The sequence below is a fragment of the Vombatus ursinus genome, unplaced genomic scaffold (assembly GCF_900497805.2).
Source record: "Vombatus ursinus unplaced genomic scaffold, bare-nosed wombat genome assembly UNPS02014175.1, whole genome shotgun sequence".
Taxonomy (NCBI): domain Eukaryota; kingdom Metazoa; phylum Chordata; class Mammalia; order Diprotodontia; family Vombatidae; genus Vombatus; species Vombatus ursinus.
This window is the reverse complement of record NW_020953953.1, coordinates 1,269,465-1,287,439: the sequence shown is the minus strand read 5'-3', so window position 1 is coordinate 1,287,439 and position 17,975 is coordinate 1,269,465. Positions and strand designations below refer to the sequence as shown.

Sequence of the window (17,975 nt, the reverse complement as noted above, 5' to 3'; positions counted from 1 at the left end):
GTAAGTGTCAGGCCAGTTTATTAAGGGTCCTGAGGACGTGGGGAAGGAGAGGAGGCAAGCAGATGCTCACACAGGAGGACCTCCAGATGAGTCACCCCTGTCCTCGGGGACCGGCCTGTGGGGGGGGGGGGACACAGAGACAGACACAAACGGGAGAGACAGAGAGAGACCCAAAACCCACAGAGGACACAGGGGATATTCCCAGGCTGGAAGGAAGCCCATTCCTTGTGGGAAGGACAGAGGGGGAGGCATGGGGAAAGGGGGAGGGCAGCGGGGTTGGGAACCAGTCCACATTCTACATAAAGGACAAACTTGGTTAATTCATTCTAAGGGGGTAAGGTTGACAGCCTCTAGACTGGTCCATGGGAGAAGGGGGAATGAGGTGAAAGCCTTATCCGGACTGGTTCTGTCCATTCAGAGCAGTCCGCCTTGCATGAGGGGGTGTCAGAGAGCACAGCCCACAGCAGCTCTGAGGGCAGAGGTGGGGGCAGGCAGGGGCACCAGGCTCAGCCCCTTCTCTGGGGTCCCTGTGCCATCCTCCTTCCTTCGGGGATTGGCTTGGGTGGGAGGGCCCTTCCTGGAGAGTGAAGAAGGCGAGGTCCAGAGCCAGGTGGATGTGTTCCAAGGCTCTCTCAGGACAGGAGGCTCTGCCAGGGGCCAGGGGCCTTGGGGTCTTCCCTGACCCAGGGCTGGGTCCCAAGGCTTCCCCAGCTCTCAGTTTCCCTCCCCCGGCCCTCACGTTGGGGGGTCCCTCCAGACCAGAAGCCCTCTCCTCTCCCCCTCCAATTCCAAGGTTCCCTTGGTCCCACTCAGGCCAGGAGGCTCTCCAGGACAGGGGGCTGCTCAGTCCATCCCTCGGTGCAGTTTCAGGTGACGGGAGAGGTTGCTGAGAGTGATGAAGCCCTTGCCGCAGACGTGGCAGGGGAAGGGCCGCTCGGGCCCGTGCAGCAGCCGGTGACGCTTGAGGTAGCACTCATGCCGGAAGAACTTGCCGCACTCCAGGCACGGGAAGGGCTTCTCCCCGGTGTGGACCAGCACATGCCTCTCCAGGTCCCTCGGGGAACGGAAGAGCTTCTCGCACTCGGAGCAGCTGAAAACCTTCTTCCCAGCGGCCGCCGCCGCCAGAGCTGCTGGGGTACGGCCAGAGCCGGCCGGGGGCCCCCCTGGAGAAGGCCCAGCCCCGTGGCTCCCGTGGTGGTGCTCCTCCAGGGCCGCTACCGCCCCATAGACCGCCCCGCACACCCCACAGACGCAGGACGCTGGGCCCGAGTGGGCATCCAGGTGGGCGGCCAGGGCTGCCGCCGAGGCGAAGAAGGTCCCGCAGTCGCACTGGTACAGGGTCTCCTCGGAGGCCTCGCCCAGCTCAGCGGTCACGGGGAACGGGGCCTCCACGTCTGGATCAGAGGGCCCCTCCTGGGCCTCCTCCCCAGGTACCTGCATAGGTAACTCCTGGCATACCTCTATGGGCACCTCCCCGGCTAACTCCTGGGATACTTCCTCTGGTATCTCCACAGGGTCCTCCTGGGGCCCCTCTGGGGGCACCTCCAGAGGGAACTCCTGGGGCCCCCCAGGGTGGAACTCATTGAGATCCTCTTCGGGGAACTCCTGGGGCTCCTCCGAAAGGAACTCGTGGGACCCTTCGGAGGGAAACTCCTGGGGCCCCTCTTCAGGGAACTCCTGTAAATCCTCAGAGGGAAACACCTGGGGCCCCTCGGAGGGGAGCTCCTGGGGCCCCTCAGGAACTTCCAGCCCCGCCTCCCTGCCCTCAGGCCCAGGCCAGGAGCCCTGGAGATCATGGGTGAGCTTGTGGCGCTCCAACAGGGCTGGGGCATTAAAGTCGCGCTCACAACGTGGGCACTTGAAGGGTTTCACATCTGTGTGGGCAGCCCAATGGGAGGCCAGCTCAGCTCCTGCCAGGAAGCAGCGGCCACAGGCCCCACAGACAAAGGGGCCTGTCCCGCCAGTCCCCCAGCCGCCCACCCAGGGCCCTGGCCCAGGACCGGGGGGCTCTGGGCCACCCCCACAGGCCATGCAGGGGCCCTCATCAGAGCAGGCGCTACAGGACGGACCTGGGACTGAGAGGCTACCAGGGGGCCCCAGGGTAGGAAGGAGGCCCGGCACCAAGCCGGACGGGCCCAAGCCTGCGGGGGTCGGCGGGGCCATCCCCCGGTGCTGTCGTTTCAGGTGACGGCCCAGGCTGGATCGGGAGGAGAAGCGCAGCTCACAGATCAGGCAGCAGTAAGGCTTTTCACCTGTGTGGACCACCTGGAAAAGAGGGCAAGAGAAAAGAATCACAGCCGTTAGCCCTGAACAAGGCCCTGCTCCCAAGGACCCCTGTTACTCAACTGCTGGGAAAGAGGGAAAGGACTGGCCCAAAGCGCTGGGGAGGGGAGGCCAGCTCCTGACCTGGTGGTGGAGGAGGCCCGTGGAGTCGCGGAAGCCCTTGGGGCAGGCGGAACAGCGGTAGGGCCGCTCCCCCGTGTGCGAGCGAAGGTGGTTGGCCAGGTTGAAGCTGTGCTTGAAGCCCTTGCCACAGCGGGGGCACGCGTGGGGCTTGAGAGCCGTGTGGCGGGCAAAGTGGCGCCGTAGGTCCGAGCGGTAGCGGAAGCTCTTCCCGCACTCGCTGCAGTGGAAGGGCACCCGGGGGGCCACCGGAGGGGTCGGTGCCGGGGCCGGGCCGGCCGCAGGGAGAGGACCGTCCACACCGCTGTCCTCCATGGCTGTGGGTCCACACGTGCCCTGCCTGGGGCATCTCTGGGGAAGGAGAGAAGAGATGGCTTCTAGCTCACAGGGTTCTGGGCTGGGGTTCCATCCCCCCTTCTGAGGGCTAAGGACCTCCACTCCCCTCTATGAGACCCCCCCCAAAAAGCCCAAGCCCCTCCCCTCTCCTAGTCAAGCCCTATCCCCTCCTCTAAGCCCCACCCCTTCTATAAGGACCTCCCATTCTCCTCTATGAGATGCCCCCCAAAACTTCCAAGCCCCACCCCTCTCAGGGACCTCCTCTTTAACCCCACCTACTTCCAGGCTACTCAGCCTCCCTAAGTCCCACCTCTTCCCCATCTAAGCCCCTCCTCTCTCCTCTAAGCTACTCCCACTCCCCTGAGAGGCCCCCTTTCTCCCTAAGTTCCTCCCCTCTCATCTAAGATCCTCTTTCCCCTTTAGCCCCACCCACTTCCGAAGGCCTCCCCACCCCCTAAGCCCCACCCCTTCTTCTCTGTGAGACCCCCTCCCCCTTTTCGAGCTCCTCCCCTCCCCCACAAAGCCCCCACCTAGGAGTTGGAGCCCCCCTCCCCCAAGCCCCGCCCCCTCGCGGCCCTCCCGAAGGTCCCCCTCCCCCACGTCTTTTGTGTCCCTCTCAGGCCCCCTCTCCACCTCCCCCCCCCAAGCCGGGCCATGAATGGTCCCATCCACGCAGCCCCGCGGCCCCGCGGCCGGGCGGCCCGGTTGGGCCAGCCCGGGCCGAACCATCGGGCTCCTCGGGACGGGGGGGCGCGGGAGGGGGCCGAGTCCCAGGGCATCCGGGCTCCAGGGGGGTCGCGGACCGCGCCGTGCCCCTCTCTCCTTTAATTACTTACACCTCCCTCTGGGCGCCGACATTTTGGGCCGCGGGGGTGGCGTCACTTCCACCCGGGGGGGCCCCTCCACTTCCGGGTCCCCTTTCCTTCCCTGCCCCCCCCAGACGTTGCGCCTGCACAGACGCGGAGTAGGATTGGGAGCCGTCTTTAACGAGGGCGGGCATGGGCGATGGGGCGGGGCCTCGGCGCCATCTTAGCTAAGGGCAGAAGCATCTGGAGCATCCCCCCTCGCGGCCTCGCTGGACTCAAGGAGCTGAGAGCTCGGCGGGCGCCATTTGGGCTGCGGGCAGTGAAGTCAGAGTGGGTGCCATCTTGGGAGCCTCAGGTTTTCCCAGGCCCAAAGCCAATCCGATGCCATCACTTCCGGTCGGGCTCAGGAGCCTGGGCTGCGATGACGTCAGGAGCCGCGGGCGGGAGGGCGCGTGCCCCAACGTGCTGTGTGACCTTGGTCAGGGCTGTAGCCCTTTCTGGCCTTCGGCTGTTCCTTGAGCCCTCTTGTAGAGCCCCCCCTTCCCCCACCCGCAGCTTGGAGGACCCTCAGTTTCCCTGTCAAGTGGGTGCAGCAGCACCCGAGGATCTCCGAGCACCCTTCCCCAAGGGGCAAGTCCGAGATCTCGGCAACTCCCCCGGGTGGCCTCAGCTCAAGATCTCTAAGCGCTATTTCGTAGGTGTCGGGCTCGCCCGGGCACTGAGCGCTTTCTGAGAGTCGTCCAGCTCCCACTCGGGGACCGCCCCCATTGGTTGTGTTAAGTGTTAGACAGCAAAAGGACCCTCTCTGGGCCTCAACCTCTCCACCTTTACAACGGGCACGCGGCCCTCCGACAGTCACGTGGCGCCGAATAGGCTGGCAAGAGGGGCGGTGAAACCAGCGCGCAGGCGCCCCCCAAGCCCCGAAGAGCGAGAGAGAGAGACGAGCGCTAAGACCGCGCGGGCTACGTCAGGGCCTCCCTCCGCCTTTGTAGCCCGCGCGCGGGGAGGGCGAGAGGGGGGCGGAGCCGGCGTCGTCACGCGGCCGCCTCCGCCTCCGCCCCCTCCCCCGGCCCCGCCCCGCCCTCCCCGGGCCCTGGCCCACGCGCCCGCCCTCCCGCCCTCCCCGCCGCCCCCCGCGCGCACCCCTAAGCGACATGCAAATGAGGTACCCGGGCGGGGAGGGGGCGGCGGGCGGGGAAGGAAGGCCGAGGGAGAGAGGGAAAGAGGGGGAGGGGAGAGGAGGGAGGGAGGGCTCGGCCGCCCGCTGCACGCGACCCCCGCCCCCTAGCAGCCGCCCGCGCGCTCCCCGCGGGCCCCCCCCCCCGTCTGCGCGCCCCCGCCGCTTCCCCCCCACCCCCGCGCCCGGCCGCCCCGGGGAAAGTCATTGGCTTACTTCCCCGCGCCCCGCCCCTTCCGCCCCAGCGCGCGCGCGCCTGGGCCAAACCCCGCCCTCCCCGCGGGCCCGTGGGGTCCTGCTGCGCGTGCGCACTGCCACGCCACGCCCCTGCCCCGAGGAAACGAAGTACCCGCGCGCGCGCGGGCGCGCGCTCTTCTGCCCCTTCCCCTCCCCCCCAGCCTGCCGGGAGCCGGGGTGGGGTGGGCTCACCCGGCAGTGCGGGAGAACTGCCCTCGGCCCCAGTACGCGGGATCTCGGAGCCCCTTCCAGCTGTGCTCACCTGGCCCCCACCCCCTGCAGGGGTGCCCTCTCCCCAATGGGCCACGCCCCCCCCCCGCCCCCCCCGCCCCCCCGGCCTGCCCCCCCGCCAGTGTGGCCCGACCGTCCCCCAGTGTGCAGGGCCTTCCCCCTCCCAGGTGCCCTCCTCTGACCAATGCCCAGGCCTCCTGGGGCCTCCCAGAGCAGGCAGTTCCAGAGAAGGGCCCGGAGAGGCACTGCTCCCACCTCCTTGTCCGGGGAGTGCTGTCTGTCAGCGGCCCACTCAGACCCCCAGATCTCTTTTCAACTAGCTTCCCCCAGCGCCCACCTCGTATTTGTGCAGTTGATGTTTGCCCTCCAGATCCAAAGCTTACCATTCATTGCTGGTGGAGTTCTCAGCCCAAGGCTTTGGCCTTTTTGGGTCCCGAGCTGTTGACATCCTACCCAGCTTTCTGTTAGCTGGTGGGGTTGCTAGTGATGGCTCCAGCTGTCCAGCCCCGGGGACCAGGGGCCTTTAGAGGCCCTCCAGGGGAAAGGCTCTGGCCATTCTCTGATTATCCTATCCCCCAGCCCTTATCCCTCTACCTTGTCCTAGGGAATGGAAAGAGGGACTTTAACAAATGGTTCATTAAAATCTAGATAAGCAGCAGAGTTCAGCCCGAGCTCTTCATTTAGCATTCCTGTCCAAATTGGAAATGAGGTTACCCGACATCACCTGTTTCTGAGAACGTGCTGGTTCTTTGGAATCGCTGTTTCCTCTTGTAGACGGTCATCTGCCATCCCTTTAATGATGCGTGCTACGATATTCCTGGGAAACAAAGTCACGCTGCCTGGGGCTATGACGTTGGTCCTCCTCCAATCTTGGGTTCTTTTCCAGTCCTCCTTGGTCTTTCGGAGATCACTGACAGTGGCTGGGCAATGCCATCTGCCAATTCTTTCAGGATCTCTGGGTGATGGTCATCAGTGGCAGGGGGCTGGAAAGCCAGGAGCTTTCGAACTGTCACCTTACCTGGGTCGAGTGCGCACTCCCAATTTGCTGTTTCTGTTCTGGCCTTCCCAGAGCCAAGGTCATTTTCTTTTGCAGGGAAAATAAAAACAGAAAATTTTAAAAAGTATCACGCAGCTGTACCTTCTCCTTAATGTTACTTATCTTGGTCCCATCCACCCAGAGAAGTGGTCCTGCCTTGTCTCAGTTCTCCTTCTTTATTCAAAATAACTTTTAAAAAACCCCAAAGCAAGTTTTTGTTGTCCTTAGCTTTTTTTGCCATCCTTACTCTGAGTTTTAGCACTTCTGATGTTATTATCAGTCAATTATTTCTCATTTTTCATTAGGAAACTTTGAATCACCAAAAAAAAAAAATAGTCGTGTCAGTATACAAATAACAGAAAAAGAAGCTGTTCCGTAAACTTGAGAACAGGGGTGATGTAGAGGGTTCTTTTTAAGTGTGTGTTAAATATAGTACCGTAGCAACAAAGTTGCTCTGTTCTGTTTTCTTACAATGTTTTATCCCCTTTCTTTTACACTTGTGTTTTTGTCCTCGGTTGCCTTCTTAAGGTTCTATTTAAAGTCCAGTTTGGTCGGTGAGCCCCTGTGTGTCCACAGTCTCTTCAGGTAGCCCTTTTCTTTCTCCGTTGGTTCTCCTGCCTTTTGAAAAAGGAAATGATCACTGAGGCAAGTTATGAGCTGTTCTTCCTTTGGCAGAGAGAGTGTGAGAGGAGCAGTCCCCTCCCTGCCAGTCCTGCGTCTGGGATCTCTTTTCTGGGCTCCGCGGATCTCCACATCAGCACTCCCGCTATCCTTCCCTTCTCAACCCTGTTGTCTCACATGAGTCTGTTCTCTTAGGGGAAGATTGGAATAAGCATTTATTAGGTGCCTCCAGTGCATGAAAGACACTCCACTAAGCCCTTTACAAACACCAACCCATTTGATCCTTTTAACCCTGGGAGGGAGGTGCCATTATGATCCCCATTTTACAGTTGAGGAAACTGAGGCAGGCAGTGATTAAGTGACTTGTCCAAGGTCACCCAGCTGGGAAGTGTCCGAGGCCAGATTTCTTCCTGCCTCCAGGGCATCGATCTATCCTCTTAATGTGCAAATCTTTTCCCAGCCTCCTTTATTTGTCTTTGACTAAGGTGTAGCCATGCAGAACCATGGTCCAGGTTTGGATTTGCTCCCACCGAGTGTCCTAGATCCCTAGGAAGTCAAATTTGACTTCCACGTTCGGCCTCCTCTCTACTGCCCGTGTTGTGGCAGAGATACCTGAAGCCGTGGCTTTGAGCCCGGGTTGCCTTCTGGGCCTCTGGCTCTCTGGGGTGCCCAGCTGGCTGCCTCGAGGGCAGTGACTCCGTGGTCAGGGGGGAGCTGCCTTTGTTTGATTTCTCACGACTGTGCAAGTGAGGACATTTAGGCCCAAGTCTTCTCCATCTCTGCCTGCCACGTCTCTGTCCAAGCCACAGTCGAAAGCTCAGACATTTCCTGAGCTTTTTGTGACTCCAGATTGCAGTCTGTGGATGGTAGGCAGGCCCACACCCCCATGCCCTGGTGGTCTTCGGTTCCAGCCGCTTTCTGGGTCGCTTCTCCAAATAGCATCAGACCTGTGAGCTCCTGCCAGCAGAGAATAGTTCCCTCCCCTCCCCCAGTCTGGCCTCTTTCCCACTGCCATCTGATCCCTTCTCCCCAAAATGGTTTGGTTTTTTCTCACCTTGAAATGGCCCCTAGACTGCAGCAGTTTGGCCTCTTCTTTTCATCTGGTCTTTTCTCCCCCCAAACTGGTTACCTTCTTCTTCACCCTATATCATCTCTTCTCCCCTAATCTTATTCTCTCTCTCTCTTTTTTTGGACTCAGTCGGGGTTAAGTGACTTGGCCAGGGTCACACAGCTAGTAAGTGTCTGAGGCTGGATTTGAACTCAGGTCCTCCTGACTCCAGGGCTGGTGCTCTATGCGCTGTGCTGCCTAGCTGCCCCTTCTCCCCTCTTTATCATTCGTTCTTCCTCCAGTCGGGTCATTTCTCTAGCAGCCTAGGCTTTTTTCCCCACTCTGACTCCTTCACCTTCCCCTCGGGTCCCTTTTCTCTCCTCTCTGGTCTGGCCCTGTCTCTCACAGTGTAACCCCTTCTCCCCATCATTTGACTCCTTCTCCAAATCTAGACCCCCATGCTCATGTTCTACTCTCTACTCTAGAACCTTCTCTCCAAATTGTTGCCTTCCCAGTCTGACTCCCACCTGGACCTCTTCTTTTCCAGCCTGGCCCCAGCTTTCTGACTTCCCCTGCATGAGCACACACAAATCAATTAGCTCCTATGTGCCTCAGTTTCCTCATCTGTAGAGCCTCCCTCATGATTGTGAAGCATTTGGTGAAGATAACTGCCTGGCGAGAACTTGGAAGCCTCAAAATGCTGCTCCATTAGCTAACAGAGAAGGGAAAGGCCTGTCTGAAGCCTCTCAGCTGGTCAGGACCAGCGCTGGGACCCAGATCTCCTGCCTCCCCATTCTGGGGCCCCTTTCCCCACATCAGTCTCTCTGCTGCCCTCCGTCTAACTCTGACTACTGCCTCCTTTCTCCCTTCACCAGCCTAGGTCCTGTGGACGGGCCCCAAATCCCCAGCACCCGATGGACCCTTCCAGCCCAGAGCCAGCAGCCAAGGAGGCAGAGCCCTCCAACCCGCCACCCGATACCCCCGGCGTGCGCCTCCGTCGCCGCCGCCCCCCTGCGGGGCGGGCTGACTCATCTGCTGACTCCTCCTCCAGCCAGACGTTCTCCCCTTCCACCCGCAAACGGGGCGGCAGGCCCCGAGGCTCTACGCCAGGGGAACCCCCAGAGGCCCCTGGGCCGCCCGACGGGGCGGAGGCTGAGGATGGTGGCGGCGTCCTGTTGATCGATGCCCAGGGTGTCCCGTACACTGTGCCCCAGGCAGGTGAGGAGGGCGGGGGGTCCCGGGCCCGGCGGGCCCCACATTTCTGCCCCGTCTGCCTTCGTGCCTTTCCCTACTTCTCAGACCTGGAACGGCACCGCATCTCTCACTCAGAACTCAAGCCGCACACCTGCCCGGCCTGTGGCAAGGCCTTCAAACGGGCTAGCCACCTGCGGCGGCACCGAAATATCCATGCCGGGCTACGGCCCTTCCACTGTGCTCTCTGCCCGCGGCGTTTCCGTGAAGCTGGGGAGCTGGCCCACCACGGCCGCGTGCACTCCGGGGAGCGTCCCTACCAGTGCCCCATCTGTAGGCTTCGCTTCACCGAGGGCAATACCTTGCGGCGACATGCCCGGCGCAAGCATCCACCGCCCCCGGATTCTCCTAGCTCCCTCGCAGGCCCTGGCATGGACCCGCCGTGGCTGGAGGCGATGGTCCCAGAGCTGTCCCCCAGCCCAGACCCTGCCCAGGGGGGTGCTGAGGAAGACCTGCAGAAGTCACCCAGCCTGGACCTCGCTCCTGGAGGCCTGGAGGAGGAGCCTGCGCCGTCCCCCAGGCCAGATGCTCCCCAGGCAGCCTCAGAAGGCCTGGAGGAAAAGCCAGAGTGATGGTCAGGGCACAGGCCTTCCCCATGTGGACCCTGCAGAAAACCCTCCACAGGTTCCCTGCATAGTACAAGCCAGCATGAACCTGTCTAGGGCTGGGCCTGCGGGAAACCAAGAGTGATGCTCCGGGTGGGGGGTGGGGGGGCCTGCAGGAGACCAGGAACAAACCAGCGGCCCCCGAGAAGACCCAGAGCAATCCCCCGGGCTGGGCAGACTCCAGAGAAGGCTGGAGGTGATTTCCCAGCTGGGAGCAGCCCCTGAGGATCCCAAGGAGGCCAAGGGTCACTGGATCAGAAGTGGTTCTAGCTGAGCCAGGGCTTGGAATGATGGGAGCCCAGGGGGCTGGGCAGGGAGGGGGGTGGGAGGTCTGGCTCTCAGAGGAGAGGTGAGTCTCCTTTCTCAGAACTGAATTGGGAGTGGATATGGGGCCAAGGAAATAAATGTGTCTATCTGCCGGCTGTCAGCGTCTGCTCATTGAGGGGGTGCCAAGGGGAGCAGGGCATCTGAGTGGGACTGAAGGACACACAGCGTGCCAGAGGGACAGCCCGTACTGCAACCCAGGTCCCTGGGTTCAGCTAAGAAGAAGGAGTTGGGCACAATAGGGGCTGGTTGGGAGGGTCAGGGAGCCCTGCAGAAAAGCCCTGGGAATGAGGGAGGCTTCTGAGTCCCTCTTCCGTCCCCACCTGCATTCTCTGGGTGGAAGACCATGAGAAAGTCAGTTTGCTTGGAAGAGAAAGTGTTCATATGATGCCTGGAAAATGCACCAGGAGCTAGGGTGTGAAGGGCTGGATGTAGTCCTAGAGAGGCAGGAGGGTGCTTCTAAGGTTGGGCCATGCTGTGGTCAGGCCCGGGCTTTGGTAGGTGGGTGGAAGAAAGACTGGTGATGGGGGAGGCTGGATGCAGAGAGATCTGTAAAGAGGTCACTGGTACCAGGCTTGGGAAAGGGGGGGACAGACACCAGAGGCTTTATGAAGGAAGAGTCAGTGTTCACGGGTGTGAAGGAGAGGGATGAGTGGAGAAGAAATGTGGGGAGGAAGGGGAGGGGTAACGTTTTGGACACGTTGCGTTTGAGATGCCTACGGAACATCCCGTTGGAGACAGCTGTGCCTGGAGCTCAGGAGAGAGGTGAGGCTGGAGACAGGGCACCAAGACTCATCTGCCACATGGGTGAAGCCCAAGGAAGTTCCTGAGATCCCTGAGAGTGAAGAGAAGAAGGCCCAGGTCAGAGAACTGGGGTGGGCTCACTCCCACACATGCTGGACGAGGATCCAGCAAAGGAGACAGAGGAGTGATCAGACAGGTAGCAGAGCCAGAAGTGAGTGGTGTCAGGAAAAGCCAGAGAGGAGACGATGTCCCCGAGGAAGGGGGCATCAACAGTGTCCGGGGCTGCAGAGAGGTTAAGGAGGACAAGGACAGACGCCTTGGGTCTTGCAATTAAGAGACCTTTGCTAACTTGAAGGGGAATAATTTCATTTGAGTGATGAGGCCAGCAGCCGGACTGTTGGGCTGAGAAGTGAATGGGTCATGGAGTGGGCGCAGAGAGGAAGGAGACAAGAACCCTGTGCTGGGTACCGATGGTGGGACAGGGAGGGAGGAGAGCCAGGCCCTGTGCTCAGCCCTTTGGTGACTCCCAGGGAGATGCCTTCTTCCAAAGGAGCTCCCTAATTGAGGCTCAGGGATTAATTATGCAGCTGCCTCCAGCCTCCGCCCTCTCCTACCTGTCCTTCGCTGGGCCACCCAGGTCATCTTCTCTGGTAACGGTGTGCAGGTCTGACCACGACACTCCCCTCGGGGCTGCTGTAGCTTCCTCTGGCCCATCACCAAAGACATGCTTCTGATCCTGGTATTCAAGGCCTTCCAAGCTGGTCTCCAGCTTCCCTTTCTAACTCTCTGTGCTCCTTCCCTTGCTCAACCTGCCAAGCACACCCAAGGCTTTGTTCTCCCAGGTGTTCCGCCATTTCCTGTGTCTGTACCTTCGTCCTAGGCCTGGCACACGCTCCCATTTCATCTTGGCCCTCTTGAGTTTAACCAAATTCAACAGATGTCAGCTAAGAGTCACCTATGGACAGGTCCTGTGCTCTGCCCTATCCTGAAGACCCTAGGGTCTGAGATTGAGAGCTTAAAGGAACTTGGAAGTCATTTAGTCCAAACATCTCATTTTGGAGATGTGGGGACAGGCCCAGAGTGTCAACCAAGTTGCCCAAGGTTACACACAGTAAGTGGTGGAGCTGGGATTTGAATCTGGCTCTCCTGACACACCCCTGTTCATTACCCCAGGACCTAAAGATGAAGTCGACAACTCCGCCCACAAAGATTTTAGAATCTAATGGGGTTGGGAAGGGGAATGACAAGCACAAATGACTGGGACACAGAGGCCAGGGGGAGGGCAAAGGGTACTAGGAAATGGGAGGAGGGCGGGAGTGCGTAGCAAGGAAGGCTGCCTGGAGGCTCCCACCCTGGAGAAAGGGCAAGTAGGGAAGACCGACCGAGGGGTGGGGTGGATGCAGGACCAGTGTGAAGGAGGGCAGGGGGCTCCTAGGCTGGAGAGATGACAGAAGACAGTCCGCATGTGAAAGCCTGAGGACCCATATGGGATTCATTTCACAGGCGTGGGGACCCACAGCAGGTCTTAGAGTAGAGGAGTGGCGTGCTCAGGCAGGCGTCTGTGCTAGGCATAGATTGGAAAGGAGAAACTCGAGGCAATGCATCGTCCGGGAAAGGGGGAAGGGGGCCTGAGCTCCGGTGGGGTCCTTGAGAGAACTGGAGGGCAGTTTTCTTTCTTTGTAAACAAATTTAATATTTTATTTTTCCCTGATTACATGTAAAAACAATTTTTGACATACGTTTAAAAATTTTTTTTTTGAGTTCCAAATTCTCTTTCCCTCTCTCCCCTCTCCACCTCAGTGAGCAGGCAAACAATTTGATACAAGTTATACCTGTGTAGTCTTGCAAAACACTTCCGTGTTGGTCATGTTGTGAAAGAAAACACAAATAAACAAAAAACAAGAAAAATAAAGTAAAGAAAAATATGTTTTGATCTGCATTCAGACTCCATCAGTTCTTTCTCTGGAGGTGGAGAGCATTTTTCATCTTAAGTCCTTCAGAATTGTCTCAGATCATTGCATTGCTGAGAACAGCAAAGACATTCACAGTTGATCATTGTTACAATATTGCTGTTACTGTATCCAGTGTTCCCCTGGTTCTGCTCATTTCACTTTGCATCAGTTTATGTAAGTCTACCCAGGTTTTTCTCAGAGCATCCTACTCATCATTTCTTATAGCAAAATAATATTCCTTCATATCATATACCACAACTTGCCTGGCCATTCCCCGACTGATGGACAGCCCCGCAACTTCCAATTCTTTGTCACCACTAAAAGAGGCTGCTATAAATATTTTTGTACAAAGGTCTTTTTCTTTTTTCTTTTTTTAATCTCTTTGGGATACAGACCTAGTAGTGATTTTGCTAGGTCAAAGGGTATGCACGGTTTTATAGCCCTTTGGGCATAGTTCCAAACTGATCTACAGAATGGTGGAATCAGTATACTACTTCATCAACAATGCATTAGTGTCTCAATTTTCCCACAGCCCTGCCTGCCAACGTTTGTCAATTTCCTTTCTGTCATATTATCCAATCTGATAGGTGGGATGTGGTACCTCAGAGTTGTTTTAATTTGCATTTCTCTAATCAATGGTGATTTAGAGCATTTTTTCATGACCATATATAACTGATTACTTCATCTGAAAACTGCCTGTTCATATCCTTTGACCATTTATCAATTGAGGAATGGCTCTTATTTCCATAAATTTGACTCAGTTCTCTGTATATTTGAGAAATGGGGTCTTTATCAGAGAAACTTGCTGTAAAATTTTTTTCACAATTATGGTTAGTATGTATTTCTCTCCATCCTATCTCCCTGTCCCCTAACCCCTTTATCCTACTCTCTTTCCTTTCTCCTTGTCCATCCTCAAAAATGTTTTGCTTCTGATTTTTGCCTCCTCCAAGGAAGCCTTCTGTGTTGCCCCCAGGGGACAAGTCTCTCTCACATTTTCCAGAAATACTTTGTTCCTTATCTCACATTTGGCTCTTCCAAACCTTCTCATTTCTCCTGAGACCCTTCATGGCTTTCCCTTCCCCCAACCCTCTCAGCTGACCCTTGCCTCCTATTTTATTGAAAAAATTGAGGCCATTCCATACATTCCCTTTTCTCCCCTTTTCTTCATCTCCTATCACTCAGGTGCCATCTGCCACTATCAACTCCTTCCCTCCCTGTGTCACATGACAAAGTGGCCTTACTCTTTTTCAAAAATTTTTATTAATTTATTTTGATTTATCAACAATCACTTCCATATGCTTTTGAGTTTAAAATTTTTCTCCCCCTTCCTCCCCACCACCCTCCCCAAGACAGCACACAATCTGATATAGGCTATACATATACATTCTTATGAAATATATTTTCACATTAATGATGTTGTAAGTAAAAATTAGAACCAATAGGAGGAACCACCAGAAAGAGGAAACAAAACTCAACAGAAGAGAAAAAAAATAGCAATTCAAATTCCCTAGTTCTTTCTTTGGATGTGAATAGCATTTTCCATCACGAGGCCTTTGGAGATGTCTTAGATCTTTGTATTGCCGGGAAGGGTTAAGTTTATCAATATTAGTCATCGCCCAACATGGCCGTTACTGTGTACAACATTCTCTTGGTTCTGTTCACTTCACTGAGCATCAGACCATACAAGTCTTTCCAGGTTTTTCTGAAGTCAGCCTGTTCATCATTTCTTATAGCACAATAGTGTTCCATTATACAACTTGCAAGCTTGATGCTATATGAGTCAGGAAATTTGTTAGTTTGCTTAGTTACCCCAGTTATATGATTTTTGATGTGTTTTAAGTGCCTGCCATTGATTAACTTGATTATTCCTTGTTTTTAACATATTGTTACAAATGTGAACTCTTCTTGAATTCTTTTGGGTTATGGATTTAATTGCTAAAAGACTGAACTGAATGTTGTAAAAATCAAAGAATCAGTAAGAGATTGTAGCAGATTGGTAACCGAGTTGCTCACACAACTTGCTCAGCCATTCCCCAATTGATGGGCATCCTCTCAATTTCCAATTCTTTGGAAGTGGCCTTATTCTTTACCAAGGTTAACCCCTCTAGCACAAAGTGATCCCATTTCAACCCGTCTCCTTCAGGAGACTGCCCCCTCTATCATTCCTGTTTCACTTCGCTTCAATCTCTCTCTCTCTCTACTGGCTTATTGCCTCAACATGCCCATGTCTCCTCCATCCTGAAAAAACCTTCCCTTGATCCCTGCTGTCACCCTATATTTCTTCTGCCCTTCACAGCTAAACTCCTTTAAAAGGCATCTACACTAGGTACCTCCACTTTCTCTCCTCTCACTCTCTTCTTAACCTCTCACACTCTGGTTCTGACCTTATCATTCCACCAAAACTGCTTTCTCCAAAGCTACCAGTGGTCTCTTAGTTGCCACTTGGTCTTTTCTCCATCTCATTCTCCTTGACCTCTCTGTAGCCTTGGAAACTGTGGCTTACTCTCCTCCTTAATACTTTCTTCTCTCTTGGTTTTTGGGACACCACTCTCTCCTGGCTCTCCTCCCTCTCTGACCTCTTCTTCTCTGTCTCTTTTGTTGGATCCTCCTGCAGAGCATGCCCTTCTAACCATAGGTGTTCTTCAGGGCTCTGTCCTGGGCCTTCTTCTCCAGCTCCTCCCTATTACTTCACTTGGGCATCTCATCAGCTTCTACTGATTTAACCGTCAACTTTATACTGATGATTCTCAAATCTGCCTTTCCTGCCTCCAACTCTCTGCTGCTTTCCAGTCTTGAATCTCCCACTGCCTTTCAGACATCTAGAATGGGATGTCCAGTAGACACCATAAACTCAACATGTCCAAAACAGAACTCATTATCTTTCCTTGTAACTCTCTGCCCCTCTACCGTTCTCTATGACTGTAGAGGGCACCACCATCCTCCCAGTGCCTCAGGCTCCCAACCTAGGAGTCATCCAGAGCTCCTCTCACCCCACCCCATATCCAATATGGTGCCAAGGCCTGTCAATTTCACCTTTGCATCATCTCTTGTCAATTTCATATCTGCAGCATCTCCCTAGTATGGTCCTCTATCCTCTGACACTGGCCCCACCCTGGTGCAGCCCCTCTTCACCTCACCCGGACGATTGCAATAGCTGCTGGTGGGCCTGTTCTCCCCAAGTCTCTCCCCGTTCCAGTCCATCCTTTATTTAGCCACTAAAGTGATTTTCCTAAAGCACAGGAGGGTCCTCTACTCATAAATAAACTCCAGTGGTTCCTTAACACCTCCAGGACCAAATACAAAGTGCCCTTCATATCCTCCAATCCCTTCTAGCTTTCCAATCTCTTTATACCTTATTCTCCCCCATGTACTCTTTGATCCAGTGACACAGGTCTCTTGGCTGTTCCATGAAGAAGACCCCGCCCCCCATTTCCCAGCTTTGGGCATGATATCTAGCTGTCCTCCAGGTCTGGCATGCACTCCTTCCTCTGCTCTGACTACTGACCTTCCCAGCCTCCTTTAAGTCCCAATTAAAATCCCCCCTTCTACAGGAAACCTTCCCCCTTAAGTCCAGGGCCTTCCCTCCATTCATTCTTTCCTATTTATCCTGTGTTTAGCTTGATTGTTTACATGTGCTAGTTTTCTCCATCAGATTGTGAGCTCCTTGAGGGCAGGGACTGTCTTTTACCTCCTTTTGTGTCCCCAGAGCTTAGCACAGTGCCTGGCACCTAGTAGGTGCATAAGAATTTGACTGACAATGCTTCCTTCTTATCTGTACAGAGGAGGCCCTATCTTACTCCCACATGGGAGGAAGGGGCAGTTATTGTTGTAATCCCGGAGCAGGGCCTGGTACCCTGGGAGACAGAACCCACATGATAATAGCTGGCATTATATAGCACCCTGTTGCTATTCAGTCGTGTCAGACTCTGGGTGACCCCGTTTAGGGTTTTCTTGGCAGAGATACTGGAGTCATTTGCCATTTCCTTCTCTAGCTCATTTTACAGATGAGGAAACTGAGGCAGACAAGGTTACACAGCTCCTAAGTGTCTGAGGCTGGATTTGAGCTCAGCAAGATATCATCCTGACTCTACGAACTGCCCCGCCCAGCTGCCTCCTACTATATGCGAAGTGTTTTATTATCTCATATGGTCCTCACAACAACCCAGGGAGCTAGCTACTGTTATTATTCCCATTTTGCAGCTGAGGAAACTGAGGCAGGCAGTGGCTCGCCCAAAGTCACCCAGCTAGGAAGTGTGTGAAGCCGGATTTGAACTCGGGTTTCCTAGACTCCAGGCCTTGTGGCGCCCCCTAGAGGCCACAATCCATGAAGGCTGGAGAAGAGAGAGGAGGAGCTGAGAAAGAGGGAGGGACTGAGGCAGGAGCTGAGAGGAAGTGGCTGAAGTGGGGGAGAAGGGGAGGGGCTAAAGAGGAGGCGGGGCCTTGAGGGAGGGACTGGAGGGGGCGGGGCTTAGAATTAGACGAGTCCAAGCGGGGGGGGTGGAGGTTATGAAGGAGGGACTAAGGGGGAGGAGCTAAGGAGAAGTCGGGTTTGGGTGACGGGAAGGAGGGACTGGGAGGGAGAAGGATCGAGGAGTGACTTAGAGGAGGGGAGGGGCTGAAGAGAGGCTTTGGGGCTGAAGGAAGAGTAGGAAATAAGGGGGGCAGGATTAAAAGGAAGTAGGATGAGGGGGCTGAAAGGAGGAGTTTAGATAAGAAGGAAGCAGTGAAGGGAGGGGAGGAGAGAAGAGTGGGAGGGGTGGCTTCGAGGAGGGGAATGAGACTGAGGGGAGGGGCTTAGAGGGCAGGAGAAAGTGAAGGGGCAGAAGCTGGTCCTAGTGCGCAAGCGCAGGCATCCGGCGGAAGTCGAGGACGCCTCTTCTCTCCCGCCCCCATGCACGACACATTGCGCAGGCGCAGCTTCTTCCGCTCTTCCCCCGCCCTCCCTCCGCTCTCACAGTGCGCAGGCGGAGGCTCCCTGCACACGGCCCCTCACCCCTCTCGCAGTGCGCAGGCTCAGTCTCCTCCGCTCTTCGCCCTCCCTTCTCTCTCCACGCCTGCGACCTCCTCCCCCCTCACCCCCCGCCCCGCGCTTCCAGGCGGAGTCCTACGTTGCTTCCGCTTCCGGTGGCCGGCCCGGCTATCGACGCGGGAGGGGGCGGGGGCCGCGGGGCGGGGGGCGGCACTTCCGGTCGGGCCTTCGGGTC

At 56.2% G+C, this 17,975-nt stretch overlaps 2 protein-coding genes across 2 annotated transcripts; one reads left to right on the top strand and one right to left on the bottom strand.

The window, feature by feature from the left end:
* Window positions 1-3,646, bottom strand: FIZ1 (FLT3 interacting zinc finger 1). The gene is made up of 3 exons (XM_027860101.1): window positions 3,576-3,646; window positions 2,407-2,754; window positions 1-2,265 (listed from the first exon to the last, which is right to left on the bottom strand). Exons 2-3 carry the CDS (start codon window positions 2,716-2,718, stop codon window positions 844-846), a joined length of 1,734 nt encoding a protein of 577 aa, XP_027715902.1. The 5' UTR covers window positions 2,719-2,754; window positions 3,576-3,646; the 3' UTR covers window positions 1-843.
* A 1,018-nt stretch (window positions 3,647-4,664) lies between these two features.
* On the top strand, window positions 4,665-10,173 carry LOC114041574 (zinc finger protein 524-like). Its single transcript, XM_027860081.1, has 2 exons — window positions 4,665-4,710; window positions 8,771-10,173. Exon 2 carries the CDS (start codon window positions 8,810-8,812, stop codon window positions 9,716-9,718), a length of 909 nt encoding a protein of 302 aa, XP_027715882.1. The 5' UTR covers window positions 4,665-4,710; window positions 8,771-8,809; the 3' UTR covers window positions 9,719-10,173.
* Window positions 10,174-17,975: the final 7,802 nt, after the last annotated feature.